Source organism: Peromyscus californicus, unplaced genomic scaffold (assembly GCF_007827085.1).
Source record: "Peromyscus californicus insignis strain IS unplaced genomic scaffold, ASM782708v3 Scaffold_15__1_contigs__length_86483966, whole genome shotgun sequence".
Taxonomy (NCBI): domain Eukaryota; kingdom Metazoa; phylum Chordata; class Mammalia; order Rodentia; family Cricetidae; genus Peromyscus; species Peromyscus californicus.
In genome coordinates this window covers 52,446,755-52,473,719 of record NW_026294447.1, presented here as the reverse complement: position 1 = coordinate 52,473,719, position 26,965 = coordinate 52,446,755, and the positions used below count along the sequence as shown (strand labels likewise).

Here is a 26,965-nt window from a genome sequence, read left to right as displayed (position 1 = left end):
GTGTGGTTCTAGCTGTGATATACTACAAGAGGGATTTCCCTGGGGGCAGAGACAGACCTCATCCTCCCTCCAAGGGAGGCACATCCCCCGCTCCCAGTGACCCAAGACCCAAAGGTTCCCCTCTCCCCTTTCATAATTCATGTCTCCTTTACAAGCAGTGACCTGTATAATGGAAGACTCAAAACCCACAATTCCCTGAGAATCCTTAGGCCCTCATTAGTCTCCTAGAGAGATTCTTATATCCACCAGCTGACCTGGGATGACAGGCAACAACTCCTGGACACCCTCTTCATGGCTGAAGGGAGGGACAGATGAGGCTTGGGTCTGGATCACTGCCACACAGTGCAGCCCCCAGAGAGAGGGTTTTCTCTCTGCCTGACCTGACTGGGACTCCAACACTGCCCAAGGTAAGGAGGCTCTGAAAAATTGTTCTCAGGTCCTTTTCCAAGGATCGATGGCAGATGCTAGAAAAATTCCCTATGTGTCTAAGGTGAGTGAGGTATTACATGAGTCCCAGGAATCACCTACTGGGTTCCCAGAGCACTTCTGTGACTGTCACCTGATGTTCACTGTCATAGACCCAGAGGGGCCAGAAAAGCAGGGAGCAACCAGTACTGCTTTTCTCATGCAGTCAGCCCCAGGTAGTAGAAAGAAACTTCCAAAGTCAGAAGGGTTTGCAGATACAAATGGGTCCCAATTATTGGAGACTGCTCAAAAAGTTAACAGTAACTCTGACCATATGGAAAAAAATGCAAAACAAGAGATTGACCTGGGCAGTGCTGGCAGTACTCAGAGAGACCTATAAAAGAGATCCCAGAGTGCCGTGCCTGCACAGCAATTGGGCCCAAAACCTGGGGAGGGAAGTCGGGATGAACAGAGCACACACCAGTCAAGTTGCAAGCATCAGGACCCTTTTATTCTTTCTTCCCCATCTTATATACCCTTTCAGGAGGAACAAACAAAATTGTTTATCAAGCACCCAGGGTCAAGGAATGGTCAGCATGCCCCAGGAAGCCACAGCTGCCAAACCACCAGATATACCAAACAGCAAAACATCCGCAGAACAGCCTGGCCTCAGCACATTCAGAACAGGGGAGGTGGGGGCAATCTTAGAGGGTTCAGAGCCATTCTGATCCCAACACCAGAGGGAGATATCAGAGATACCAGGAAAGGAAGAGGGGACAAGGACATCCTGTCCTATGTAAATGACTTCAAAGGGGAGTGTCCTAGCTCAGGTATTGGGATCCTGGTAGAGGCCTTTGGCCTCTCTGTCCAACAGACTTGATCCTATTTCTGTTGGTTGGCCATTACAGCTATGCTAATCATGAAGCTGACACACAGACTTTGGCCAGGACCTATTCCTAACATCACATACTCTGTTGAGGCCTTCTTGAGGGGGGACCCCAGAGAGGTGGGTATCCAATGCTGGAATGATGCATTATCAGTCACTTCTCCTGGACCAGCGCCATACCTGTTTCTGTAAGATATCAGCCATTAATCCAGCCAGCCTGCTGCCTGACAATAACAGAGGCTCTCCTTGATTGCCAAGAAGTGACTGATGCAGACCAAAGTCATCAGACCAACCTATCTCCCTCTGGGTGCCCTCACACAACCCTATCTCCCTCTGTGTGCTCCCCGGATAGACTTCTGCAGGCCTATCCATGTCTCAGTTTTCCAGATCTTTTCATGAGATCAGAATCCTGCCTCTGTGTTCTGCAAATGTGCCTGGTACCTGTCACCGCAGTGAACAGTGTCCTGTGTCATAATTGTTTCATAAATGCCAGAATCCTCCTGCCTCAAGGCCCTTTGTGTGTCAGTGGGGATTCTGTCCAGCACTGCATTATGCACCAATCACATGGGCGATGAATACCAGCCTTGGGTGAGGGTGTGGTCAGGGTCCCAGGACATAAGGCAAGACTTTCAGCCTCCCTTTCAATTTTATGGATGCTGTATGGTGCTGACTATTTTGATGCTATCTCTTTCCCAGGTACCAGTGCATTAGCTAAGCCCAGTGCATTTCCTGGTGGTTCATGTCAGCCTTTCAGCAGTACCATGGGTTAGGAATGTGCTGCTCACAGCCCTGGACATCCAGAACCATTGATGAGGAAGGACCAAGAGCTCTGGGGTCAATGTTCTTGGCTACCTCTCATGTTTGCTCAGGACAGGAATCTCTGTCAACCCAACCTTTAATAAGGAACAACTGAGGTCCACAAGGACTCAAAAAGCCCCCATGCCACACAGACCAGCTCCACTAGGGCAGGGACCATGTAAAGCCTTCTAACTACTGACTGTGTGTTGGATAACCTGTCACCTCCCTTTGATCTCCAGCTTGAGTCTGGTTGGGGAAACGGAAGACTCAAAATTCCCAGTCCACAACTCCCTTCAAAAAGCCACCACAAGCAAAGATCGGCACACCAGCATATAACCTTTATTTTTCATCTTTCAGTGGCTTCAATGGGAGATTTGGAGGCTCATCTTGGGGTACACTGTCTCCTGGATATTCCTTAAAGGCTTTGGGTTCAGCTGGTAGAGGTGTTGTCTCCTAAGTTCAAAGCAAGCCTCCAACGGCTGCCCCAACTGTGCCCAGGATGATGTTGGTTGATGTAGAGAGTCCAACAACCCCTGGGAAGGAGACAATACATTGCTAGTCAGTCTCCTAAGGCTTAGAGATGGCCCACCGCCCTTTTGTCTGGACTCTAGGGTTCTGTTTTGGACAGTGATATTCAAAGTGTCGGACCAGAAGGAGAAGACAGATTTGGGTAAGCTGAGATATAGGAGGGAGAGCTCTCCAGAGAGGAACACCCTCTCTACATTGCAGTACAGAGGGGACACACTGGAGAAGGACACCCAGGTAGGGAAGATTCAGAGCCCAGGTAGCATGCATCTTGGACCAGGGCTCCTTCCTGCTTCTGCCATCCAGTGCCCCTCATCCCTGCACCAATCCCCAACCTCACTCACAATGAACCAGATATTAGGGACAGAACTAGAAGACATAGGTCATATAAAAGTTTGGACTGTAGGGAGAGGAAGGGAGATGCCTTCTTTGGCTGGGTCTCCAGACATCTTGCCTGGACTGACACTTACCCACTGACTGTAGTGTGGCTACCAGGCTTCCTGCTGCAACTCCACCCCCATTGGCGATTGCTGCTGCTGACATCATCTTGGCTGCTATGGATGCTGCTGCTGTTCCTGTCCCAGTGAAGCCCATGGCACCCAGGGCTACGGGTGCAGCCGTCACAGCCACAACTGTGGGGAGAGGAGCTGGGTGGTGTGGGCTCAGGGGAAAGATTCACTCAAGAATTCTTTGACTGTTTGGGAGGGGTCTATCTATTCTAAACAGCATGGAAATAGGTCACAAGGTAAAGGATAGGGCAAAGAGCCAGGTGAAGCAAAAAGGTCAGTGGAAGGTCTTACCGCTTACCAAGCTCTGTGACACTGGAGAAGTCACCATCCTTCACTGGGCCTCAAGGTTGTGACGGGTTAATTAACTACTGCAGTTTTAGCAGTTTCTTCCCATAACCCCCTCCTTCAATAAATTCTCTGCTTGCTGTTGATCATATATACGGCCCAGAGGAGAGACTAGTTGGAAACCTTAAGCCCACTACCGGAATGAGTGAGCACAGCTCTGCTCCCTGTTCTTCACCCAGGCAGCTCCAGAATCCAGCAGAAGGCAGGAGCTGGGGTGCAGCCCACCGGAAAGCATGAAGCCCCCACAGCCTCACAGCGGGTGTGAGAAACTTAACTCCTCCTCTGGCAGCAGTGACAGCTTCTACAAGGGAGAGATGGGGTAAGTAGAAAAGGGTAGAACTGGTTGAAATCAGTGAGTTCTTGGCAGGTTTGTGTCAGGGAGTCCAGTTCCCAGCCCACGCCAGGGCTGAGGGCTACTAACCCATCTTGGTGACATGTCTTGGTAGCTGGTAACCTTAGGAATTGACTTAAATCTGAGGAGAGGAGAGATTGTTGCTTTTGAACTAATAGGGACATGGCTCTGCCCCTGCAAAGAGTCAGTGTCCTGGTGGTTGTGGCATTTTGAAAGCAGTAGGGGAAGAAGGAACCCCCCTCCACTCATCTACTTACCTCTGAGTAAATGTCCGTTAGACTGGTTTCAAACCTGACTGTTGTTTAACACACATAACACACAACACACACACACACACACACACACACACACACACACACACACACACACACACATCTCTGCTTTGTAATAGCCAGAACCTGGAAACAACCTAGATGCCCTTTCAATTGAAGAATGGATAAATAAAATGTGGTACATATACACAATGGAGTACTACTCAGCAGAAAAAAACAATGATATCATGAGGTTTGCAGGCAAATGGATTTAGAAAAAATCATCCTGAGTGAGGGAACCCAGACTCAGAAAGACAAACATGGTATGAACTCACTCATAGATGGATACTAGATGTAACACAAAGGATGACTAGACTGCTACTCACAACTCCAGGGAGGCTAGCTAGTAAAGAGGACCCTAAGAAAGACACAGGGATCGCCCAACGACAGAGAAATGGATGAGATCTACATGAGCAAACTGGACGTGAGTAGGGGTAAAGAAGGGCAAGGGTCGGGGAAAGAGAGCTGAGGGGAGCTGGAGATCCCAGCTGGATCAAGAACAGAGAGGAAGAACAAGGAAAGAGATACCATGATAAATGAAGCCTTACACATTACATCTTATCTCCAACCCACAGCAGTCAGAGTACTTTACAGGGATGGGGAGGTAGGAAGCAGTGTGTGAAGGTCAGGGGTGATGTCACTGAGGCCGTTATTTTGGAGACCAATTTTGCCCCTCTGAGCAGATGGCCAGCCACAGTCTGAGACTTGTGATGTCCAATGTTTGTACCTCTCTCCTTATTATCCCTCATATTCTTGCCCCATTCCATGGATGTTTGGGCTCAGACTTTGAAATGCAAAGTTCACTAGTGTCTTGTGGTGTCAACTTTGTGCTCCTCAAAGGGCATAGGGACTTGGAGAGGTTAACATAAGACAAATAAGCCACTAACAGTGTGTACATGTCAAGCTAGTAGCAAAACATACATATTTTATAAGATGGAACACAAATGTGTTCTGTTTTGTTTTGTTTTGTTTTGAGATTGGGTTTCTCTGTGTAGCACTGGCTGTCCAGGAACTTGTTCTCCAAACTAGGCTGGCTTCGAACTCAGAAATCTACCCACCTTCTTCTTTCTAGTGCTGGGTTAAAGACATGCACCTCCATGCCTTGCTTCAAATGTGTTTTTCTAATACAAAATATTAAAGTGGTGGGTGAGTGAAAAAAAAAAGACATAACAAGGAAAGGACATGACTGCTCCTAGGTATGGTGGAGGAGGATATCCATACACACTTTTATGGTGAGAGTGTAGTCAGAGGTATGGATATCTGGGAGAATCCAGAGTGGTCATGACCAGGCTGAGCCGGGCCCTATGGGGAGAGGGGGAGGGGAACCAGGTGCAGCAGCCCGGAGATCAAAGATACAAAAGGGGTGAGTAAACCAAATGTCTGGATTATGCAGGGAAGAGCCTCTGGGGGAAGGGCAGTCCAGCTCCTGGGCTGGAGAATTCATGGTAGAGGGCGAGGTATGCTAGCCATACCCTGTAATGGGTAGGGACTGAAAGATCCTGGGAGAGCCTGGCTGCCAAGTCTGCTTTGATATGCTAAGTAGGCACGACAGCCATTTGTCTTGGGTATGAGACCTAATACTATACAATCTGTTGGTTAAAGATGAGCTGGAGGACAGGCTTTCAGGATGCTGTCTTTTATGGTGTCAATAGCCTTTGGAAAACGTCATAACATAAACTGTAGGAACTGGTTTCTCTGCATTATTGTTGAGGCTGAGAACTTCAGCCTTCCCCAGTGAGACACTCTCAGCACTCAGAGATAAAGGGAAAACTTCAGTAGTGTGCAGCTGTGGCCTCTAGCTATTGCTTACAAAGGCGCAGACCAGAACAGAAATGACCAGCGGTTTGTAGAGGGTTAGACATTGTCATAACCTTAGGGTGTTCTTTTCACCTCTACCCCAAGGAGATTGTCCCAGACTTAAGCAAACTTTACGGAAGCTGAGATATGCATGTTTCTGGTCAAGTCAGCTATATCTTTAACATACAGAATGTGCTGTCTAAGTGGATATTGGTGATGGTCACTTCTAAGAAAGAGAAGACATGCACTTTTTAGAAAAACAGGAAAGGCCAGGCATGTTCACAAAGCAGTCAGCAGTTCCATGTTAGTTTTTGCTGTCGCAGAGAGAGAGACAGTTTCCTGCTCTGTTTTCTTTATTTTTGTTGAAAGGACTCTAGCCAGCCTGGGCCTGGCAAACATGGCTCTAGCAGCCCTTGCCCTTCTCCCTCATTCCCTCTGCCTTGCTGAAAACAGTTGGATTACATTTCTAAGGCTAGCCACCAAGGTCTGTTCCCGCATTTGGCCACTTCTTTCTCCTGAGGCTGATCATCAAGGTCCAGCTATCGAAGTGTTGAAGTCCAGCAATCAAAAGCCCCCTTTGGCTCACTAATTTACATGCCCAATTAAAATTAAACATGTAACTTCATCCTTAAATGAGGTTTCCCCTTTATAAACTGCCATTTGCCCCTCGGCCAAGTCTGTCTCCTCTCTATCCAGAGGTAGCCCTCCTCTCCCCCAGACAAATCCCCCACCGCCTCCACATTTTCTTTCCCTTTTTCTGTGCCTGTCTTGTCTCTTATTTCTTGCTCTTTGTCCCTCTGGGGTGTCCTAAGCTGATACCATTCCCTACATTTCCCTACATTTCTTTTCTTTATTCTCTCTCTCTCTCTCTCTCTCTCTCTCTCTCTCTCTCTCTCTCTCTCTCTCTCTCTCTCTCTCTTCCTCTCTCCCTCTCTTTTTCTCTCTCCCTCCCCTTTTCTCTTTCTTTCTTGATTGGTTTTTTGAGACAGAGTTTCTCTGAGTAATTCTGGCTATCCAGGAACTCTGGTCTGTAGCCCAGGCTGGCCTTGAACTCGGAGATCCACCTGCCTCTGCCTCCTGAGTGCTAGGATTAAAGGCGTGAGCCACCACACCCGGCTCCTATTCTGTTTTCTTCTTCCTATGTATCCTAATATTTTCTATGGAAGCTTGTTATTTATATTTAATGTTGAAGTCTATTTTACCGTGGTCTAAAACCTGCGTTTGAGACTGGCAGCTCTGTTGACCAGCCATGTGTAGTAGGGAGGCACTGCTGAACTGGAGAACACAGCACTTCCAGTACAGGCTTAGTTGTGTTGTAAATCAGGTAAGAAAATGCTGCAAGTCTCCAGGTATTTAGTAGGTACTCAATAACGTGCGGCGGCTGCTGCACCCAAACTAGATCAAGATTATGCGGACACTTGCGCCCCCTAGCGTCCGAGAAGGCGCTCCAAGATGCCGCCTAAGTGATGAACTGGAAGAGACTCAGGGCCAAGGTGGGTACCACAGTCCCCAGCCCTTTTCGCTCCCGCCCAAGTCCTGAGACAGTGCCAATCAGACAGCTGCTTCCGCATGGAGGCGGCACTTCCTTTGGCCGCGCGCACGCGTGCGTGAAGTCCCGCCCCGGAACTGCAGTTCCAGCCGCTGCTGCAGTTCCGGGTCAGGGTGGCGCAGGCGGCCCGGTGTGTGAGGGAGCTCTGTCGGTGAGTACTCTTGGTGAGTGAGGTGCGGAGCGATTCCGTGGGCCTCTGCGGACGCGCTCCCGGGGTCCCCGCAGCATAGTGGTTCCCGGGTGGCCCCACCGCCCTGGTTCTCGGGTGACTCACGCCTGAGGGCCAGTAACCACGCATCAGGGCCCAGCAACCCCCCTTGAAGAGCTCGTGCGATCGTAGTGCCCGAGGGACTCTTGCAGGCGGGCCCTTTTAGTGACATTCCCTTCCGCTTGTCAAGGTGGGACCGAAGTGCGGTGGTCGTGGTGTAGTCGGTGCCTGGGGCCGCTGGGTGAGCCTTGCTGCGAGTCAGCGTGCTTCTTTACACAGGCGCCATGCTAAGCGGGTTTTGACATACGTCACCATGTCGTATTCATTTGATGACTTAGTGGGATAAACATCTCATTATCTCTAAATTGTAGATGAAGAAACTGAGCCACAGAGATGTTCACGAAAGATAGAGGTAGCAAGTGTAGGGCCCAGATATGAATTGAGTTTTATTTTATGCCTTCCACATCTGTTCTTTCTTATTTAATGAGAGTCATTGTGGAGCCACTTCAACTCAAATGAGTCATGCATAACCCCTTACTCCCTTTAAAGACAGAGTCGTATGTAGCCAAGGCTGGCCTTGAATTCCTGATCTTCTTATCTCCGATTCCGGAAGGCTGGGTACTCACTATGCATGGTTTTTATGCAGTGCTGGGGGTGGAACCCAGGACTTCATTCATGCTAGGCAAACACTCTGAGCTACATCTCTAACTAGCTGTAGATTACTTAAAATGTAATTGGAAAGCTGCATGGGATGGAAATGGCATTTGCCTTGTTCTAATAGGGAAGAGAGCTTAGTGCACTCGTAATAAAGCACACTCTATCCCCTAAACACAGAGATGAAAAAACATCCCAGATTCTTAATCCATCTTAAAAATGGCTTGTGTAGGTCAGGCATCATTCTGTCACCTCTGTTGATAATCTCAATTGTTTGTATACAGCGTAAAGGTAGATATTATCATTCCCCTCTCTTTTTAAAGGATTAAAGCACTAAATTCTGAGAAGAGTAGGTAGTATTGTTGAAGATTGCATGCAAATTAAGTGTTGGAGCTCGTGTATCTTTACTGCATTGCCTGTATTCCGTCTGCTCCAAGCTGAACTACCTATTCTGTGGGTGTGTTTCACTTTCCGGCTGGGAGCATCTTCTCTGTGTGTGTTAAACCATCTTCCGGTCCTCAGTTGTTCCCAGGGTAAGTATGTTTTAGGTTCATTGGAAAGTGTGTGTTGCCATAAAAGCTGTGCTTCACGGTCGCTAACCTGAAAGAACATTTCTTTTCAGCAACCATGAAGTTAAAGGAGACAAAGTCAAGGCCAAAGCCGCTGAGCCGTGGCACATTTCAGACAAAGGGCATCAAAGTTGTGGGGAAATGGAAGCAGGTGAAGATCGATCCGAACCTGTTTGCAGATGGACAGATGGATGACTTGGTGTGCTTTGAGGAACTGACGGATTACCGTTTAGTCTCCCCTGCCAAGAACCCCTCTGGTCTCTTCTCAAATGAGGAGCCCAAGAAGAGAAAGGCCAAAGCTGTTTCAGAAGAAGAGGAGGAGGAGGAGGAGAAAGAGGAAGGAGAGTCTAGCTCCCCAAAGAAAAAGCTCAAATTGAAGAAACGTGAAGGTGCAGTAGTGGCTGCTGAAGGAAGTACTGCCCAGGATGAAGTCCAAGATTCCGAGCCAGAGACTCAGGAATATGTCACTGTTTGTTCTGATCGAAAGGTAGGAGAAGCAGCATCGGAAAGCTTGGCACGGGCTGTTCCCAAAAAGAAGAAAAACAAAGGGAAAAAAAAGTTAGACCCTTCCCATAGCACTGCCCCTAAAGTGCCCAAAAAAGCAAAGACATGGATGCCTGAAGTGCATGACCAAAAGGCAGATGTGTCAGCCTGGAGGGACCTGTTTGTGCCCAAGGCCGTTCTCCGAGCACTCAGCTTTCTAGGCTTCTCTGCACCCACCCCGATCCAAGCTCTGACGTTGGCCCCTGCCATCCGTGACAAACTGGACATCCTTGGAGCTGCTGAGACAGGTAAGGGCTGTTCTGTCTGTCCCAGGCAGGAGAACTTTTGGATCTAGGCTTTGGTTGCTCATAGGCTGGAAAACTGGAGGGAGGGAATGTAGAGAACATGACCACAAAAACCATGTTGAATGACTGTGTTGAGAAAGCATCTAGCTCTGGGCTGACATCTGTCCTGCCTGACTTTGGTACCCTTTATCTCTGTAGAGCGGGTGAGATGGAAATGACAGCACTACTTAATGCCTTGCAGTCAGGTTGAGAGTATTCTCTTCCAGTTCTGCTGAGGAGTTTTTTAAAACCAAGAATGGATGTTAGCTTTTTTTTACAAATGTTCTTGTATGTATTTAGGTATGTATTTAGGTATATGGGTTTTGGTTTTTAGTCCGTTGATAACAGTAAATTATATTGATTTTCAGAAATGAAAACTAAACATTCCAGAGAAACAGTGAACTTGATCACAAGGTGCTGTTTATATCATGTTCTTGTCTGGTGTTAGAGTTGACACTAACACTGGCCTCAATAACTTGTGAAATGTTTTCTTGTCAATTATCTGAAATAGTTTTAGATAATTGATGTTTTTTTCAATCATAAATATTGTTAGAATTCATCTGGGCTTGCTCTTTCCCTTCTAGGCAGGTTTTTATTTTTAAGTACAGATTTTAATTTTAAAACGTGAAGAGTTTTTTTGTTTGTTTGTTTCCACTTAACATTCTATCCAGTTTTTTGTTCCATGTAGCTGACAGTCCCTTATCAGGTCCATAAGTATTTTATATATTAAAACATTCTTGTTAATTCTCTAAGTGAGCTGGCTCCTTTCCATTATGAAATACCCATCTGTGTCCTACAGGAGTTCTTTGTTCTAACATCTGCTTTCATATGCTGTTCATTCTGATGTTAGTATGGTCTGTCCTTTTTCATACTTTTTTGTAGATATACTTCGGACAAACTTTTTTATTTAATATGCGAGTAATGCATAATTTTTGGTTTTTTTAACTGAGTTATTCAGGCCATTTATACTTAATGTGGTTATGGAAAACAGTTGAGTTTAAATCTGTTGTTTTGACTTTTCCTAGTTGTCCAGATGTTCTTTATTGTTACCTTACTTGAGATTTTTAAAATTTTTTGGTGATATTACAGATTAAATATTTATTTGAAATATTTAAGACAGTGTTTTAAATTTGGATTTTTAAAATTAATATTTGCTTCTACATAGTGGAATATCTTAGGGATAGGATCCAAGTCTATGTATGAAATTCACTTACACTTCATATACTCCTTAAACATATAGCCTGTAGGTCATGTTGGCAACTCAGAATGTTTAAAACTTTTTAGTATTTGGGAATTCAAATTTTTGGGTTCGGGTACTCAACTTGTGTTTGGATGTTTTTGAAAACAAACTCTGTAAAACTCTGATGGTACATACCTTTAAGAAGCAGAAGGGTCTGTGAGTTTGAGGTCAGCCTGGTCTACAGAGCAAGTTCCAAGCCAGCCAGGGCTGCATGGACCCTCATCCCAAAACAAAACAACAGACAAGATGTTTGTGTCCACAAAGCACTTCTGATACAACAGGCGCTGTGAGGTTTTACCAAACCAACCGCTTCTCCACCTCAACTCCAGTCATATGTCCTATTCCGCAGTTCAGTTCTGACTGCCTGGGGTTAGGGTCCTACCGCAGCAAGCTCAGGTCCAGTCTCATAAGACTGTTTCCTCACTGGGCTCTTACTCCTGTTGTATTTGTCCAAATTAAGGATCAAGTGATAGCTCCTCAGTTTATCACTTTTCTAAATCGCCCCCAGAATTAGGGGAGACATGTTTACTAGCTTAAAGGGTGAACCTCGGGAACAGCTCGATTGAAGAGATCCATAAGGCAAAATGTTGAAGGCAGTAAGAGGACAGAGGGCTTCCATGTGTCCATCTGGGCACACCACCTTTTATGAGTTCACCATCCTGGAAAGCTCTTCAGAGCCCATCATTTGTAGTTTCTTATGGAGCTTCCTCCCATTATGTAGGCATAAGTCTTGGTCATTGGAGATTGAAGTCGTCTTCGGTCCCCCTCTCTAGTGGTCAGGAGGGATGTGTGTGAAAGTTCCTGCCCTGCGGCCACCAACTCAATCCTGAAGTTTTCTAGAGACAATTAGTCTCTAGCTCACAGTCATCTCGTTAATTTACAAGGAATGGAAGATGGAGATTAAATATTATAATAAAAGATGCTCCTATCTTCAGAAGTTCTGTGCCCAGAGCTGGGAATGAGACCAAATACACATTGATTATTGTACTGTCTCCTCTCGTTTACTAGCCACAGGCCTTTGTTGTGTCTGAGTGTTTCCTTTAGGGCTCACAGTCTGTTATGGGTTGTACACATACATTTGTCGTAGTGTTCCTTCAAGTGATAGATACAGTGCCTAGTGTGTGATACCAGAGCCTCTCACGGGCTTCTGTCCACCTCTCCCTCCTTTGTACTTTTTGTTGTGTATTTTTATCTCTGTCTATGGTGGACATCAGAACAGTGCTTTAACTGTTCTGCTGTAAACAGTTATATTTTATTTTATTTTGGGTTTTTTTTTGAGACAGGGTTTCTCTGTGTAGCTTTGCACCTTTCCTGGAACTCACTCTGTAGCCCAGGCTGGCCTCGAAATAGTTATATTTTAAAGAGATTTGAAAAGAAACAGTTTGTAGCATGAATCTTAAAGAGTCTTATTAATAAAATCAAACCTGGGCCAGGTATTAGGGTGAATGCTGGATGATCAGAGAAGCAGAACAAGCCACAGCTACCTCACCTCGCCAGTTCCTCAGCTGATCCTGTTTCCTCAGACTGGAAACCTCTGAGTCCTCATCCAGAATGAATCTTAGCTGAACTGCTGCTCAAAAGTCTGAAAACTTAACCAGCCAAATGCTTCTAGTTTCTGGTCTTCACGCCTTATATGTCTTTCTGTTTTCTGCCATCACTCCCTGGGATTAAAGGCTCACTTCTTGGGATTAAAGGCGTGTGTCACCATGCCTGGCTGTTTCCAGTGTGGCCTTGAACTCACAGAAATCCAGAGGGATTTCTGCTCTGGAATGTTAGGATTAAAGGCATGTGCTACCACTGCCTATCCTCTGTGTTTAATATTGTGGCTGTTCCATTCTCTGACCCCAGATAAGTTTATTAGTATGCACAATATTTCGGGGAACACAATACCACCACAACAGTTCTTTCTGTTTCTGTAATTTCTGGTGCACTTCATTCCCTGTGTAGATGGAGATTTTCATGGGCCATCATCCTTTCTTCTGCATGGAAGACTTCAGTTAGCATTCTTTATAGCAGATCTGCCTGTGAATCAGTTCAGCTTTTGTAAGACTGAAGCAGCCTTTGGTTTGTATTTGTTTTAAAGTTTTTGTTTTTGTTTGTTTGGTTTTTTTCTGGGTAGTTCTGAATTGTCAGTTTTATTTTTCTCAGACTGTCAAATACAGATGCTGCTATGATATATTTCGGCTCTCTTTGTCTTTGATGAAAGTCTGTGGTTTTTCTTAATTTTTTTTTTTTTTTAAGCTTTTGCTTCTAATGTTTGGCTTCTTTGGTGTGGTTATTTTTTACTTAGAACTGGTCATTTCCTTTGAAAACTATTCATGAAAGTTTTTTTTTAAACATTTATTTATGTATGTGTGTGCATTCATGTATAGGTTTGTACAATCCGAGGCCTATGTATAGAGGTCAGAGGAGAACTTACGGGTCTTGAGATCAACCTCAGATCCTCAGGCATAGTGGCAAGTGTCTTTATCCATTTAACCATCTCACCAGCCCATGAAAGTTCTTTGCAGGTTTGGATTAGGACTCTTTTTTTCTTTCAGAGACCATGATTGATGTTTCCTGGGACATTCTTCTTTGTCCACTTCAGTATCCAGGAAGGATATCTTTCAGGTCCCCTAGTAGATCCCCAAACACAGATGAGATGATGCTGAACTCTGTACTTTTTTTCCCCTGCACATTCATAGAGATTATGAATGCCTTTTATATCTTGAGCATTTATGCACTGTGCTCATACTTTCTGCAGATTGAAATATAACAGCAAAGCTAACATTAATTTCTTCACAGTTTCATGGAAAAGAATATTCATTCTTATTGTAGATCTTAGTAACCAATTCATAATATTTTTTTTCCTCAAGTTGAGACTTTCCAGTTTTCAATCAAAGAAAAACACCTTACAGCTTCTCTTTAGCATATCGGAGCTGCTCTGTGAGAGTGCCTCTCAGGTGCTAGGACAGTGAGTAAAGTAGGAACCACCTGAACAGAAGCTGAACAGAAGCAGGAGCTCACAGTCTGATAACTGAGATCTCTGAGTGACTAACAGTGGGGAATATATATGGTGTGAAGACACCGGACAGGCTAAGGAAGACTCATGTCTTGTGTAGATGGAGCCAGACACTGTGAGAGTTCCCCTACTGCTTGGAATGATAAACAGCTTGAAATTTATGGACTTACCAGTTTAATAATTTTTGGATGATAATTGACCATGAGTAACTGAAATGCAAAAAGTAAAATGATAATTAAGGAGAAAAGCTGTACTTCAAATTTTCAGGTTGTAGTGTCCTGTTTGTTTTGACCTCTTGGGTGATGTGGGCTCCAAATGCCTTCAGAGGTCAGTTTTAAAACACACAGGCCCAGAGACAAACTTGTTAAGAGTTCTGAAAAGAACCATTTACTTAATTCCTTCACTGAAGACGGTTGAAGTGATGCACAGATTTCCCCGCAGTAAGACAGACTCACCCTTCTTTCTTTTTTTTTTTTTTTTTTTTTTTTTTTTTTTTTTTTGGTTTTTCGAGACAGGGTTTCTCTGTGTAGCTTTGCGCCTTTTCCTGGAACTCACTTGGTAGCCCAGGCTGGCCTCGAACTCACAGAGATCCACCTGGCTCTGCCTCCCGAGTGCTGGGATTAAAGGCGTGCGCCACCACCGCCCGGCCACCCTTCTTTCTTTTATGGTACCACCACTGGGGTGTTTGTTCTCTGTTACTGGTGACTTCAGGTCTAGTGCTAGCATACCGTACCTTTCCTTGTTTTATCACACACACCCAGCTGCCATGCGCTGCAGGAACCTGTGTGGAATGGTGGTGCTTTGGCTTGGTCAGGCTGACACTTGGCTCTTTCAGGTTCCCTTGTTTCTCTGCAAAGGCAGGAACTCCAAACAGTGACGTGCTGCATCACGATTCCTGTTGTTTTTGCTTTACTTCTAAGGAAGCGGGAAAACTCTTGCTTTTGCCATCCCGATGATTCACGCAGTGCTGCAGTGGCATAAGATGCGGGCTCCCCCCATCCCAAATAGCGCTGGAGTACCACCGAGGGAGACCAGGACAGGAGCTGCTTCCAATTTTGGATCTCCTCGCAAGGATGGAACTGAGTCTGGAGTGTTACCCGATGAGGCCAGAACTGAGAAAGAAGCACAGCCTGGTGAAGCTGAGGCTAAGGCCAAAGCCAAAACCAGTGCCTCTGCTTCAGCCCAGGCACTGCTCTCCTGTGATGGTGATGATGCTGGTGAAGGACCTTCTTCCTTGGTTGAGGAAAAGCTTATCGTCAAGCAGACTGAAGACAGAGAAGAGAAGCTTGATGAAGAGCAGGCTGAGAAGTTAAAACAGGGCCTATGTGACCAATTTGCTGTCTATAAAGTACACCCAAGGCGCCCTCTGCTGGGACTGGTCCTGACTCCCACTCGAGAGCTGGCTGTCCAGGTCAGACAGCACATTGATGCTGTGGCCAGGTTTACAGGTGAGATTAATCGCACCTAATACATGTTTCTAAGCCAGTTTCTAAATGCCCCTGACAACAGTGAGGCTGTGGCTCCTGTCCTCTAGGGGAGCTTTCTCGTTTGCTGGAGAATTAAGTCCTTTAGAAATCGATTGCCATTTGTTCAATTCCCTCAAGGGGACCAGATATCTAAAATGTTTGTGAATAACCTAACCTTTTAATAACAAATATCCTGATTGCCTTGAGGTAAAAGCTTAATTCTGTACCTTTTGGGAAAGGTTTCCACAGTATGGTGTTTATCCTAACAAAATCCACAGCTAAGCTCTAACTCAGTGCTGAGCACCTCAGCTGTGTTTTCCTGTGTGTTCACTCCTATCCCTTGGTCTAGAAGCAGTCCTCTCCCAGAAGAGCTCAGGGTCACTAATGGAAGGGCATGGGAAGGGCTCCTTAGGGCATGTCACATAAATATCCTTCCCAGCACTGTAGTGACCACTGCTCGTGGTCAGAGCTGTGGAGGTGAGTGTGACTGGGTTCAAATCCAGCCATTCTCTTGTGGTTAGAAAGGAGAGAATAGAAGGGAATAGCAAAGTAGACAGGGTCCAGACACAAACTACAGGCTACTTGGTAAGCCCTCGAGCAGTCAGGCCAGGCCAACTTTTTCAGCACTCCCTTGGTGTAGAAAGCTGGGCCGGTGACCATGTAATAATCCAGAGGATGAACAGCCAGATGGAAAAACAGTGTCTGTATGTTTTCTGTCCCATAGGGATTAAAACAGCAATTTTAGTTGGTGGAATGTCCATGCAGAAACAGCAGAGGATGCTGAATCGCCATCCAGAGATTGTGATTGCCACCCCTGGTCGGCTCTGGGAGCTAGTTAAAGAAAAACATCCTCATTTGAGCAACCTTCGGCAGCTCAGGTGAGAGGCGGCCCCTCTCCCTTCTCTCTTACGCTTTTGGAAATGAGCCTGAGGTGTGTGGTGTGTACAGGATGGTGTGTGCGGTGCTTTCTCACTACCACAGAACACTGTGGCCATCCAGCCCCTATCCTTGAAAACTAAGCATGCCTGAGAGAAGTTGGTTGATGCCCTAGTGGTGATGGTAGGGTGCCTGTATGTGTGTGAATGACAGTCTGTGGTTGGGGTGGGAGCAGGGTATTCTGTAGAGGTGTTTCTTCCCTGCAGTTGGACTAACCAGTGATGTGGGCCTGTTTTGATCTGCAGGTGCCTGGTGATAGATGAAGCTGATCGGATGGTTGAGAAAGGCCATTTTGCTGAGCTCTCCCAGCTTCTAGAGCTGCTAAATGACTCCCAGTACAACCCCAATCGACAAACTCTTGTTTTTTCTGCCACACTGACCCTGGTACACCAAGCTCCTGCTCGAATCCTTCATAAGAAGCACGTGAAGAAAATAGATAAAACCGCCAAACTTGACCTTCTCATGCAGAAGATTGGCCTGCGGGGCAAGCCAAAGGTCATTGACCTCACAAGGAATGAGGGTACAGTGGAAACGCTGACAGAGACCAAGATCCACTGTGAGACAGATGAGAAAGACTTGTATCTCTACTATTTCCTTATGCAGTACCCAGGCCGCAGCTTGGTGTTTGCCAACAGTATCTCTTGCATCAAACGCCTCTCTGGACTCCTCAAGGTCCTGGACATCATGCCACTGACTCTGCATGCCTGCATGCACCAGAAACAGAGGCTCAGAAACCTGGAGCAGTTTGCCCGTCTGGAAGAGTAAGTGAAGCCTGTCTCCAGAGGCCTGGCTTTGAGCCATGAGCCACTGTACCGAGGGGGCCAGGGAACTAGGGACCCCGCCCTCTGTCACAGGTGCTTTAGCAGCAGAAGACAGGCTAGCTCTCTTTTTTTTCTTCTTCTTCCCTCTTTTCCTTAATTTTATTTCTGTATTTGGCAATGTCATGCATTCATTGTTTGTTTGCTATTAATGTTCTTGGAGACTTCTGGTAACTCGTTAGACAACAGATGAAGTCCTGGGCATCCGGTTACTTCTGACATCCTTGAGATTGTGATTGAGAGCACAGACTATAACCATTGTATCTGAGAGCAAATCCTGAACCCTTCACTTCCTCGCTGGTCAAGTTAGTCAGGGTCTCTGTGCTCCGTTGTCTCCTCCGCAGGGTAATAGGTGCTGATGGGATCGTAGAAGAAGAGAATGACTGGTGATGTAAAGGGGAAGTGTTGGGAATGCTGCCCAGTGTGACCTTGGGTAATCACCTACTACTGCCTATTACCTTGGTTCTTCTCAGTCTAGGTGACAGAGTGCTGTCTAAAAAGGTTCACCAGCTTGCCCAAGGTTTCACAGTGTGGAAGTGACAGGGCTGGGTCTCAGATGGACCTGTCAGACTCCAGAGCCCACGCCACACCTCCTCATGTTTGTCCATGTGCCTGTGAACCAACTCTGATGCAGGGAGTGGGTATAGGTTGTCTGTCTAGGGAAGAGTGGGGTAACCTATCAGAATGGAAGAGAGTAAGTGAGAAGGTATTAGGAGAGAAAGACACTGACCCAGAGTGTCTGTGGCTTCATTTCATTCACTGACAGAATGCAGCATGTGCTGAGATGGTAAGACTCAGGTTTTGAGTCCTGATTCCACAACAGAATAGGCATATTCACACTATGGAAAGTGAATTTCTCAGCCTCAGCTTAATTGTAGAAGGGAGGTAATAGTATTAACTTGTAGGGCTGTAGTGTGGAATGCTTAGTATATGCTGAGCCGATTAATAATTGTTATTTATAATTATGGTTGTGCTTTGTTTCCATCACAGCTGTGTTCTCTTGGCAACAGATGTGGCAGCTCGGGGTCTGGATATTCCTAAAGTCCAGCATGTCATCCATTACCAGGTATGGCTCTTAGCATTAAAGCCCTGCCCACTTCCTGCTCCCTACAGTGAATGGGGGAAGTATTAAAGCAAAGGTTGGAGCAGAGGGGAGAGGTATTACTCCTCAGGCTTCCTGCACTGTGTTCCCATTAGCATCTAGTGCCCACTGTTACTGCTTTTGAAACAGTGAACATCCTATCAAATAGCCTTTCTCTTCAGGCTACTTATATCTACAGATTCAAGTGTTAGCCCCTCCCACCACCTTACCCTCCAATGGAATGGTTGAGCATATGTCTTAGTCAGCTTTCTGTTCTCTATAACAGAATACCTAAGATGGTCATTTGTAAAGAGGGTGTGCCTATTGATTCTGGGGCCTGGAAAGTTCGAGGGCATACCACTAATGTCTGCTCTGCTCTGCTTCTGGTGGGAGCCTTGAGGTGGACGGGGATGCAGGTGGTGAGTGCAGTGGTAAACATGGGGGAGACAGCCTTGGGTAACATCTCAGGGTAACCAATCCAGGCCCTGGAGAGCAAGAACTCACTCCATTCCTCTTTCCATCCCATCCACAAACACCTCCCACTAGGCCCCTTCCAACACTGCTGCACTTGTTATACTGAAGAAGTAAGCGTCAGCGTGAACTTTGGTGGACACAGACAACAGCAGCGTGTTTTTGTTTTTATAATTTAATTTTTATTGAAAATAGATTTTTTAATACAGTATATTTGTTTTTTTTTTCATGTAATATATTCTAATCATGGTTCCCCTCATCTAAGTCATCCCAGATCCTCCCCATTTTCTCACCTACCCACATCAGTACCTTTTCTTTCTCTCTCTCATTATAAAATAGGCCACAAAACAAACAAACAAACAAAAAAACAGAATAGGACAATAACAAACAGAAAAAGGGAGCCAAAGATAAAACACAGGAAACACATGCAGATGCAGAGACACACATTATCACATACACAAATCTCATAAAAACACAAAATCACAAACCATAATAATAAACAAAAGACCTGTAAAGAAAAAAAATGACGCCCAGGCAAAGTGTTATGAGACCAAACCCCTCCAAAAATACCATTGAGCTCATTTTGTGTTGGTCACCTACTTCTGGGCACGGGGCCTGCCATTAAGTGTGATTTGCATAACCAATGAGACTGTGTTGGAGAAAACTAATTTTCCCTTTGCCTGTGGTTGTCAATTTGAGATAGCTTCTGGGTTATGGATGGGGGCTTGTGTCCACTCCTCTCAGCACTGGGACACCATCTGGCTTAGACCTGTATAGGCCCTACGAAGCTGCTTCATTCTCTGAGTTCCTGTATATGTGAGTCCTGTTGTGTCTAGAGGGCCTCTTTTCCTTGGTGTCTTCCATCCCTACTGGCCCTACAATCTTTCTACCTTTCCTCTTCCTCGAAGTTCCCTGAGCCCTGAGGGGAGGGATTTACTGGAGACATCCCATTTAAGACTAAGACTCTGCACATTGTCCATTTGTGAGTCTCTGTATTTGTTCCCATCTACTGCAAGAGGAAGCTTCTCTGATGATGGCTGAACAAGACACTGGTCTATGAAGATAGAAGAATTTTTATTTGTACATTCCCTTAACAGAACAGTGGTATTCCTCTCAGTCTGTGACCTATCTAATATCAGATTCTTGTCCGCCCAAGCAGTGTCAGGCATGGGTTTCATCTCATGGGGTGAGCCCTAATTCCGATCAGGTATTGATTGGTGCCACTATTGTACCAGCACATTATATAGTCGGGTCACCATTGTAGATTGAAGGGTTTGTATCTGGGTTGGTGTTTACCTTTCTTTTCTGGTAACATGCAGAGTACCTTCCAGTACCAGGAACACTAGTTCATATAAACACTAGTCTATAGGGGTGAAGATTCTAGGGAGGCACCAGCTCAACTTTTCCATGTTCAGTGAGTTATGTAGGTGTTGTCTTCAACAATAGGGTCTTACTGTCAGTTTGAGGAGAGCAACAATTAGCCTTAGCAATAGCCTGGGTGGTTTGGGGATTTTATATAGGGCCCTTACAGCAATAAGTTAAATGGCTATTCTGGTGTGCAGTACAACAGTGGTGTAGTTAAGACCTCTCTTGGCTAAATCCCAGCTGTGTGACCTTCAACAAATTATTTAGTCTCTATCCCTTGGATTTCCCTTTTTGTGAATGGCAGGGTAGTATGTCTCTGGGTTAGTAAGGCACATATGTAAAGAGCTTGGGTCACTAAATTGGAAACACTGATTACCTACCTGTTCAGGACCAATAGTAGCAGTGACAGTAGTTATTGTGATAGCAAACAGCAGCAGATAGTTGTAGCTGGGAGCATGGGCTCCAGATCCTTCGGCCAGGAATTGAACACCACTCTGATGCTTTAGGGCTGGCAGCTTCGGGCAGGTACTTGGGCACCATTCATTTCAGTGCCATTTTCTATAAGCTGGAAGCAGCGACCACATCTGCCCCTTAGGGTTGTTATAGCTGAGTGGATAGTGAAGCACCTGCCCAGTGTAAGTGTGGAAAGCCTGGCATCTATTAGGATGTTTTTTGTAGGCGGAGTTTCTCGTCAGGGCCTCTGGCTCTCCAATAACCACACAGACTTAATTATAAGTGCTCAGCTGATAGCTCAGGCTTTTTACTAACCAGCTCTTACAACTTCAGTTCTCCCATTTTTCTTTTCTTTTTTTTTTTTTTTTTGGTTTTTCAAGACAGGGTTTCTCTGTGTAGTGTTAGTGCCTGTCCTGGATCTTGCTCTGTAGACCAGGCTGGCCTCGAACTCACAGAGATCTGCTTGCGTCTGCCTCCCGAGTGCTGGGATTAAAGGTGTGCACCACCACCACCCGGCCACCCATATTTCTTATGTACGCTCTACCACATGGCGGTGCCTTTTTCAGCACGGCATGTTCATCTTGCTTCTCTCCAAGTCTCCTGGCGACTCTGCCCTCCTTCCCTGTGCTCTCTTTGTGCAAGTCCCGCTTAACCTCTTTCTGCCCAACTATTGGTCAGTCAGCTCTTTATTAACCAGTAAGAGTAATACTTATTCACAGTGTACAAAAAGATTGTTCCACAGCAGTTTTTTTATTATTTTTCATCTTTAATTCTTTTGCTTTGAAAGATATTTTAGGAATACCAATTTCAGATTAGCACATCTCTGGAACAGAGGTTCTGGGTCGGTTGTAGAAGATACCAGAACCACATAGTATAGAGTATAGTCCTAGTCCCTAAGAAGTACTGCATCCTGTAGAGAAGTGAGATATGACCACCACTGTAACACAGACAGAAAATTACCACATGTAATATAGTTTGAGAGGGTGCTGAGTGCTTTCTAGAAGATGCTGCCTTCCAGGATGGAGAGGTTGGGAGATAAGGACTGTAGGGAGGTGTGTTTGGGGTATGTCTTAGGGTTCTGCTGCTGTGATAAACCCTGTGACCAAAAGCAACTTAGGGAGGAGAGGGTTTGTTTTACTTTACAGCTTACAGTCCATCATGATGGGAAGTCAGGGCAGGAACCTGGAGGCAGGAACTGAAGCTGAGGCCATGAAGGAGTGCTGCTGGCTGCCTTGTTTCTCCTGGCTTGCTCAGATTGCTTGTTTAGACAACCCAAGAGCACCTGTCCACATCAATCATTAATCAAGAAAATGCCCCACAGACTTGTCCAGTGAACAATTGATGTGATGGCAGCATTTCCTCAGTTGAGGTTCACTCTTTCCACATGACTCTAACTTGTATCAAATTGAGAAGAACTAATGTAGAACTGACTCAGCCTGGAGTGAGAAGAGGACTTTGTTGGGATATGAGTAGGTGAATAGTTGCGAGGCCAGCAGAGGAAGTTAGCAGCAGGTGCCTGAAGACCTCGAGTATCATGGCAGGAGCTGGCTCTTCATTCTGTAAGATGAAGAGTGGCAAGCTTCATTTCCAGAATCACGGTAAACGGTTTATAGTGGACACTGAGTCACTCATTTCATTAGTGGTGGTCGCCACAGGAGTCAGAGAGGCAGGGCTGCCAGTATCCATGCCATGCTGTTGGTGGGCTTAGCATGGCCTTTGAATCCTGGCTCCCACACACATTTCGTTGGGTAACCTAGGGGAAGTGGGTGGACCTCTCTGTATTTAGTTTCCTGGTTTATAATATGTGGATAATGATGAAGTATGAAGTATTTCATATGACTAGGGTAATTCTACCTTCAATTCACTTTCTTTCTTTCTTTCTTCTTTTTGTTGTTGTTTTGTTTTGTTTTTTTCAGACAGGGTTTCTCTGTATGATAGCTCTGGCTGTCTTAGAACTCTGTTTGTAGACCAGGCTGGCCTTGAACTCACAGAGATCCACCTGCCTCTTCCTCCCAAGTGCTGGGATTAAAGGCAAAGGCATGTGCCTGGCCTTCATTACATTTCTCTTGCTGTGATAAAATAGTATGGCCAAGGCAATTTACAGAAGGAAGAGTTTATTTGGCTCGTGGTTCCAGAGTGATAAGAGTCCAAATGAGGGAGTAGAGCTGACAGATGGGAGGTGGGTGGAGCAGTAGCTGAGAGCTCAACTGCAAATATGAAGCAGAGAGAGTACACTGGGAATGGCACATGGCTTTTGAAGCCTCAAAGCTGCCACGAGTGACACACTTCCCCAGCAAGGTAATAATTCCTAAGCCTCAAAAAAACAGGGTTACCAACTGGGGACCAAGTACTCAGGTATCAAGTACCTACCAAGTAGGAAACATCTCCTTCAAACCACCACATACCAAGTGTTTTTTGGTTGGTTGGCTGTGAGAGCCCACAGAGGTTTCCTAGTGAGATCTGAGCTTGCTTTATGCAGCAGGGCTGCATAAGGGGATGGATTGCCCACATGCATGGTTACCAGGTGTTTGGAAGGTCTGCACTTGGCTGTGCTGGGTGGGGGTCTTTTGCTCCACCCCTTGGCATTCTTATGAAAAGCCCTTTAGAAGAGACAGAAGGGGCCAGTGGATAAGGATCCAGGCTTTCCCGAGGCTATCCTGTGTTTCTGTCTTTCTCTCTCTCCCCTCTATATTTCTATCTAAATCTCTTAGCTCTCACTCCTCAAGAGTACCCTGGGGGGGGGGGGGGGGAGTGGGGGCGTGTCCCCCACAGTTGGCCTCAAGCAGTCACTCAGTAACTGTTGGTTATAAATGTTCCATCATCAGTCACCCATGCCGAGCTGTGAAATTTCAAAACTGAGACTAAAGTAGACTGATTGGTATTGATCACAAGGGAAGTGGGAGTGGAGAGGACGAAAGACATCCAGATTGATTGTGAAGAGCTGAACCAGTGTGGAGGCCGTGGGAGGGCGGGCAGAGCCTGCAGTGGATTGTCCATGTCTCTGAAGTAGGGCTAAGTTAGTTCACAGTGCTAGAGAGGTTTCTGTCCTGCAGAGAGCAGAGCCAGTTTGGGATATGGCCCTGAGGGAAAGAGCAGTGCCGGGCAGTGTCTGTGTGCTGATCCTAGGTGTTGCTTTGGCAGGTGCCCCGCACCTCAGAGATCTATATCCACCGAAGTGGTCGGACTGCTCGTGCCACCAGTGAAGGCCTCAGCTTGATGCTGATTGGGCCTGAAGATGTGATCAACTTCAAGAAGATTTACAAAACTCTCAAGAAAGACGAGGACATCCCACTGTTCCCGGTGCAGTCAAAGTACATGGATGTGGTCAAGGTAAAGAAGTTAAACTCCCCTCACACAGTAAAAAATGGTACTGCCGCCTCACAGAGCACCTTCCTCAGAGCAGAAGCCTTACCCTAGAGAACTAAGAAGTGGTTCTGCCCATGGCTGAATGGTGGCTTTTGTAAAAAGGCTGGACGTGCCAGACCTGGGAGAAAAGCAGAGAAGGATAATGACCGAAGAAGTGTCTTTTCTCCCTCGTCCACTTTGATATGTGGTCCTGGAGTCTCCAGCTTCTTCCACTCAGCTAGACAGTGCAGTGAGCACAGCCATATAGACATCTGTCAGAGCTGTGAACATGAAGGGAAATGCTGAAGCTTTGGTATGCCCCTGGAGCAGAGACAGCAGGGCTTGCTTTCTAGGTTTACATTAACTCAGGAGCGTTCACTGTGAAGGTGTGTACTGGGCCACAGTATTATCAGCGATTAACATGGGGTAGTTTTCCCTAGAAGCTCACCAGTGTGTGTATAAGCCAAGCACGCAGCACAGTGAGGTCACATGGAGCATTGAGGCTGAAGGCATGTGGTTATGATGTGGGGAGAAGAGCTTTCATCTTTCTGCAGAGGTGAGGAAGGGTGAAGAGGGGATAGAGTTGCAGGCATTGAGGGAGTGGAAACAAGGGGCAGTTCAAGGGCCTGTGGCCACTCTGGAATGAAAGGAATGTTAGCTGTGTGAGGATTTATGATGAGGCTGGTGGGAGGTGGGAACACAGAGAATTCCTATTAAGGAGCCTGGGAGCCAACCTGTTTTCATGGTTTCTTATTCCCCCTGCACATTCTCTCCTATGTCAGGGGGAAGGGGGTGTTATGTCACTGCATTCTGACCCCCAACCCAGGAGAAGAGTTGAGGAGACCAAGTGTGATACCTGGGGAGACAAGTTCACTCTGGCCACCTATAAGTTGGCAGCCTGGGACAGTCCTCTAAGGAGGTACAAGCAGGCATTTGTGATTGTGTGTGTAATGATGACTTGGGCTGTTATCAGGAGCCTGGGCAAGAGTTTCAGTAGGATCTGAGTTGTATCTCACTGGTTACTGATCACAGAGCAGTTTCAAAATGGCTTCAGTGAAGCTTCGCTTGCTGAGAGGCCTGGGCCCTCTATCAGATGAGTATTTTGTGCTCCTGTCCCCTCAGGAGCGGATCCGTTTAGCCCGGCAGATTGAAAAGGCTGAATACCGGAACTTCCAGGCTTGTCTGCACAACTCATGGATGGAGCAGGCAGCAGCAGCCCTCGAGATTGAGCTAGAAGAAGACATGTACAAAGGTGTGCCCGGGACGGGTGGGGATGGGAGGCTGTGTCCAGCTGGGTTTCCCTTTCACTTCTACCTGGTTGGAAGCATCCTCCCTTCTGTGATCCATCAGAAGCATCAAGGTGCTCTTCTCTTATCTCATGCTTGCTCATTCCGTGTGGGTCAAGTGCCCTGAGCCTTTCTTACGTGTCTGACTCTTCCTATGGATAGCCCATAGAGTCCACAACCAGGAGCAGACACAAACAAAACTTCCTTCTTAATGCAGCCTGTTCTCTTCCTGTGTGGTTAGGCTTTCTGCTATACCTCTTTCTTCATCTATGAGACAGGTAATAAACTTCCTACCTCCAGCTTAAGGTTGAGTAAAGAAGGCTAAATTGGGTACAGCTGTGCCCTAAAAACAGGAGGTCTCTGACACTGTCAAGTCGTTACTTATCGTTGTAGTTAGTGCCTCACCTTCCTTCATCAGCAAAGCCCCTCCATGTCTCCCTTCACTTGCCAGTTTCTTGGCATGAATCGAGTGGGAACTGTTGTTCTTTTACATGCAGGGGTAAAGGCTCATAGAGAGAAGGAAGTTGTACATCAGAACAGCTCTACCACCAGGCATTGCCTAAGGCCTCCTCTGTGGGCCAGAAGCCAAGGAAGGGGTCAGGCTGCATGGCCTTGCATAGGGGAGCTGAGAACTGCATCCGGGGCGCTCCTTCTTCCCCACCAGCAGCTCGGCTCAGCTGAGGTGTTCACTTCTCAGTACCCAACCGTCAGGTTCAGAGGCAGACTGCTGCTCAGTGTGGGAGCCAGGAGTTTGCCAACAGTGCCCTCCCCCTTGTAGCTCTCAATAGAGGTGTGAGTCCCTGGCTTTCCTTTCTGAGGTCAGGCTTGGGACTTGGGCTGTGTCTACCTCTGTGTGCAGTCACAGCAGTGGTTGGGGAGGTACTGAAGAATCGGGCTGTGGAGAAGTGTTCACGGTCTCCTGAGGAGTTTGTGGTCGCCGCACTTGAGCTGGCAGCTGCAGTGGTAGGACAGCAGACTTGAGCCAGATGTGAGTTCCGATCTCTGGCAGTTTGCTCTGCACTGTTATGTGACTCTGCTAAGCCTGAGTTCCCTTATCCGTCAGTTGAGGACTTTGTGTCTTTACTGGTCCCTGGACAGTGCAGGACGGTGGTCCATCACATCCCTCCTAAACAGAAGTTAGCCTTTATGGTTCTGAACTGTCAAGCGCCACAGCTTATCCTAGTCTCGAGCAAGTGTTTCTGCATAAACATGATCTTATATTTGTGTGTCTCAAGGAGGAAAAGCTGACCAGCAAGAAGAGCGTCGGCGACAGAAGCAGGTGAAGATCCTGAAGCAGGAGCTACGCCATCTGCTCTCCCAGCCACTCTTCCAGGAGAACCTGAAGACCAGGTACCCCACACAGTCTGGCAGGCTGCCTCAGTCTGTGGTGACCGCCCGGCATGGCGAGTCTGCACTGAGCTGCCTCTCCAGACAGAAGAGGAGGAGGAAGAAGCCAAAAGAGCATCGGGCACCGCCCCAGCCAAGTCCAAGCACAACAAGCTAACTGCCCTCCCCTTGGCCAATGTAGTGACTGCTCAGTGACGTCCACTCTCCAGTTGTCTGTGGAAGCCTCCCTGTCCTTGCGCTTCACTCCACCCTCCCCCGGGGAAACCTGCCACTCTTCATCGTTAGCAGGAACGACCTCATGCACACGTGTGTTGTGGAGTACGTGTACTAGCCAGCAGCTGTGTCTCTGTAGCCAGTGTGTACGGGCTTCTTATGTACACCTTGGTTTCCAAATTAAAATCAAGTGGGAGCCAGAGAGTCA

General features: G+C 46.6%; 1 protein-coding gene and 1 long non-coding RNA gene across 4 annotated transcripts; one reads left to right on the top strand and one right to left on the bottom strand.

Annotated features, from left to right (window-relative positions):
- Nucleotides 1-2,406: 2,406 nt before the first annotated feature.
- Nucleotides 2,407-3,300, bottom strand: LOC128110511 (uncharacterized). The gene is made up of 2 exons (XR_008218233.1): nucleotides 3,085-3,300; nucleotides 2,407-2,622 (listed from the first exon to the last, which is right to left on the bottom strand). It is a non-coding gene; the product is annotated as an uncharacterized LOC128110511 (long non-coding RNA).
- A 4,203-nt stretch (nucleotides 3,301-7,503) lies between these two features.
- Nucleotides 7,504-26,965, top strand: Ddx24 (DEAD-box helicase 24). Of its 3 annotated transcripts, none has more exons than XM_052738855.1 (10): nucleotides 7,525-7,628; nucleotides 8,777-8,872; nucleotides 8,962-9,699; nucleotides 14,897-15,424; nucleotides 16,167-16,320; nucleotides 16,624-17,139; nucleotides 18,187-18,262; nucleotides 23,708-23,896; nucleotides 25,034-25,163; nucleotides 26,433-26,965. In XM_052738855.1, exons 3-10 carry the CDS (start codon nucleotides 8,967-8,969, stop codon nucleotides 26,699-26,701), a joined length of 2,595 nt encoding a protein of 864 aa, XP_052594815.1. In that variant the 5' UTR covers nucleotides 7,525-7,628; nucleotides 8,777-8,872; nucleotides 8,962-8,966; the 3' UTR covers nucleotides 26,702-26,965. The 3 variants fall into 3 exon arrangements, with proteins under 3 accessions (XP_052594816.1, XP_052594815.1, XP_052594814.1); XM_052738854.1 differs by having other exon boundaries at nucleotides 7,526-7,628; nucleotides 8,663-8,872; XM_052738856.1 differs by lacking the exon at nucleotides 8,777-8,872 and having other exon boundaries at nucleotides 7,504-7,628.

What these genes read in the sequence shown, in the direction of transcription:
- Ddx24 (XM_052738854.1), top strand. Translation starts at nt 8,713, where the DNA reads ATGCAAATTAAGTGTTGGAGCTCGTGTATCTTTACTGCATTGCCTGTA. An exon ending in AGTACATGGATGTGGTCAAG is followed by an intron (nt 23,897 to 25,033) that starts GTAAAGAAGTTA and finishes CTGTCCCCTCAG; the next exon opens with GAGCGGATCCGTTTAGCCCG. An exon ending in AGAAGAAGACATGTACAAAG is followed by an intron (nt 25,164 to 26,432) that starts GTGTGCCCGGGA and finishes GTGTGTCTCAAG; the next exon opens with GAGGAAAAGCTGACCAGCAA.